Source organism: Labrus bergylta, chromosome 10 (assembly GCF_963930695.1).
Source record: "Labrus bergylta chromosome 10, fLabBer1.1, whole genome shotgun sequence".
In the NCBI taxonomy this organism is placed as follows: domain Eukaryota; kingdom Metazoa; phylum Chordata; class Actinopteri; order Labriformes; family Labridae; genus Labrus; species Labrus bergylta.
The window spans coordinates 30,786,156-30,788,655 of NC_089204.1; the positions used below are offsets into that span (position 1 = coordinate 30,786,156).

The 2,500-nt window shown below is 54.7% G+C and overlaps 1 protein-coding gene across 1 annotated transcript in view; it reads right to left on the bottom strand.

Moving 5' to 3' along the window:
• The window catches only part of lyst (lysosomal trafficking regulator), a 67,450-nt gene that overhangs the window by 15,000 nt on the left and 49,950 nt on the right, over positions 1-2,500 (bottom strand). The window contains 13 exon segments of the mRNA XM_065959796.1: positions 1-79; positions 160-232; positions 234-390; positions 488-501; positions 503-541; positions 543-659; positions 810-842; positions 844-991; positions 1,257-1,444; positions 1,446-1,703; positions 1,705-1,877; positions 1,984-2,112; positions 2,193-2,391. The exon segment at positions 1-79 is cut by the window's left edge and continues 89 nt beyond it. Of these exon segments, the coding sequence (XP_065815868.1) occupies positions 1-79; positions 160-232; positions 234-390; positions 488-501; positions 503-541; positions 543-659; positions 810-842; positions 844-991; positions 1,257-1,444; positions 1,446-1,703; positions 1,705-1,877; positions 1,984-2,112; positions 2,193-2,391 (1,607 nt within the window).

Sequence of the window (2,500 nt, forward strand, 5' to 3'; positions counted from 1 at the left end):
CTGCAGGAGTGGATGGTGACGGCGACCAATAGCTGCTGGATGTCACACACCAGCAGCTTGTAGTCGTTCAGGGGAATTCTGCAGAAAAGAAAGAAAATGTAAACAGAGAGTGATGAGATGAGTCCATCCAGCTGTTTGAAGGAGTGCTGCTCTGTACCCCGTTCTCCATGCCGTTGAGCGTGGAGAGGGTGTTGAAGAGCACGTAGAGCAGCCCGTGGTCCAGCAGGATGTCCTGCCAGCTTGGGGCAGGCGTTGAGGAGCTGCAGCAGCATGCACAAGATGTTGTGCACCAGAGAGTTCTCATACAGAGAGTTCTCGATCAGACCCAACACAGGGATGATGCAGCGCTTCCTGAAGGGCGAGATGTTCTCCATTTCCTCCAGGTCCAGGCTGGAAAACAAAAACAAAGAATCAACGTCAATCCAGGAGAGAAACCTTTTCATTTAGAGGAGGGAGACGTTCAGGTGTGTCAAGTGTGAGGACTCACTCCTCCTCCAGGCCGAACCGGACGTCCAAACAGCATCTCCAGGAAGCACTCGAGGGAGCCCCTGGCTGCCCTGGTGGATGTACAGCTGGTTGGCGAGCAGAGAGAAGCCATGGTTCTTCAGAAACTTCTCCTTTTGCTCCTTCTGGGCTCGGCTGAAATAAGCATCCAGCAGCTGGAGGAGAGGAGCAGAATGATGGGATGTAAGAGAGAAAGGAGATATCCTGTGACCTCATCATTAGAGGTCAAAGTGAAGTTAAACATCAGAAAGTGAGACATGACAATTCTGGAGGATTTACAGATCAGATCAACCCGTTTCACCGACCTTCATGACGCCCTGCTGGATGAGAGGAGACGAAGTGGTTGACGAGGACGATGAGGGCCTCTGGTTGGATGAGTTTGTCCATCACCTCCTCCAGCATGAGGTCGGGCAGCAGCAGCAGGATCCCCCTCAGCAGGTCGTAGAGTCCACAGCAGATCAGGACCAGACAGTCCTCAGTGCTGGACCTGACACACACAGAGAGACCAGATCCAGTATGAACACAGGAGGTCAGACTGTGAGCGCCCCCTGGTGGCTGCTTGTAGACTGCCTAAAGGTTGGTATGACCCTTATATTAAAGAATCATGCAGGTCACTGCACACAGACTTATAGATCTGTGAGCTGATTGGTTCTCGATCATAGGATCCAGGCTCTCGTTACCTGCTGAGTGCTGCTAGACTCACGTGAACCAGAACTCTTCTGATACTGACATGGTGTCATGACACAGCGTACCTGTCGTTGGACTCGGCCTTGCTGTGCGTCCTCTCGTATCCAGGTGAGTAGGTGTAGCTCTCCCAATCTTCGGGCATGGAGCCTCTGTCGGCGGCGCTGGGCCAGCGGCTGATGGCGAGCGAGCCGTTCTGGGCGGGGAAAGCCAGACCCAGACTGGCCAGGTTACTGTGGCTCCTCTGGAAGGACTGGAATCCCCTTCAGGCTGTCGGGGCGACGGGGCGCCTCATCGCTGGCCCAATCAAACCTGTCCTCAGACTCTGCCACGCCCACGCTGCCCTCCGCCAGGCTGTCCACCTCGGCTGCCTCGTCCCGCTCCTCCTCCACGCTGATGGACGGCGTCCGCATGGCTCCTCCCACATCTTTAGACTCACAGATGGTCTTTGCAGACTCACAGCTGCTCAGAAGCTGCTCTTCTCCTCCGCCCTTCTTCAGCGTTTCTGTGCTGCCCCAGACCCTGCTGAGTGGCGAGGGAGACCCCATCACCCTCAGCCGCCTCGTTTGAGATGCCGTGTCCGAGACGAGGAGTCAGCAGAGGGGAGGAGTAAGGAGACGGCACCAGACTGGGTGGGCGTAACGACTGATCGTCACCTCCATGTTCAGGAGAGGGAGCGGCGAGATGACCTGGGGGGGAACACACCATGAGTCAGCACTTTTTGATGACAGGTGAGTTTGTAAAGGCCCTGTACCTGAGCAGATCAAAGAGGTGTAGTTGATGAAGCAGCCGTACCTTCATGTGGCGCTTCAGTGAAGACGGTCGGGGAGAGCGACACCACGGAGCTGCTGGCCGACTTCCCTCCGCTGTTGGAGTGTCTCAGGTACATGATGGACTGCACCTTCTCCTGGTACAGCTTTCCATCTGATCCAGAAGAGGAGACAAAGAAGTCAGAGGAGGACATGTTGATACATGACATCATCACTTCTGTGCGGCGTGCTCACCTATGTGCAGGTAGAAGTAGAAGCTGGACGGCGTGTGGCACACGTAGGTGTTGGTGGGCGGGTGAACAGCCAGCAGGAAGTTGTAGATCAGTTTGAGGAGGTCCATGTCCGGAGGAGACCCCAGGACCTCCTGGATGATTTTGACAAACGACAGACAGACATCCTGCGGGATGGCGATCAGATGCTCGTCCCGATGCTCCTGAAGACCAATGACATCACGCCGTTAGTAACGGCCTCTTTGTTTATATTAACACATTAATAAAGTTAGAAAGAGGACATACAGTAAGGTGACTTCATCATCTCAGTGT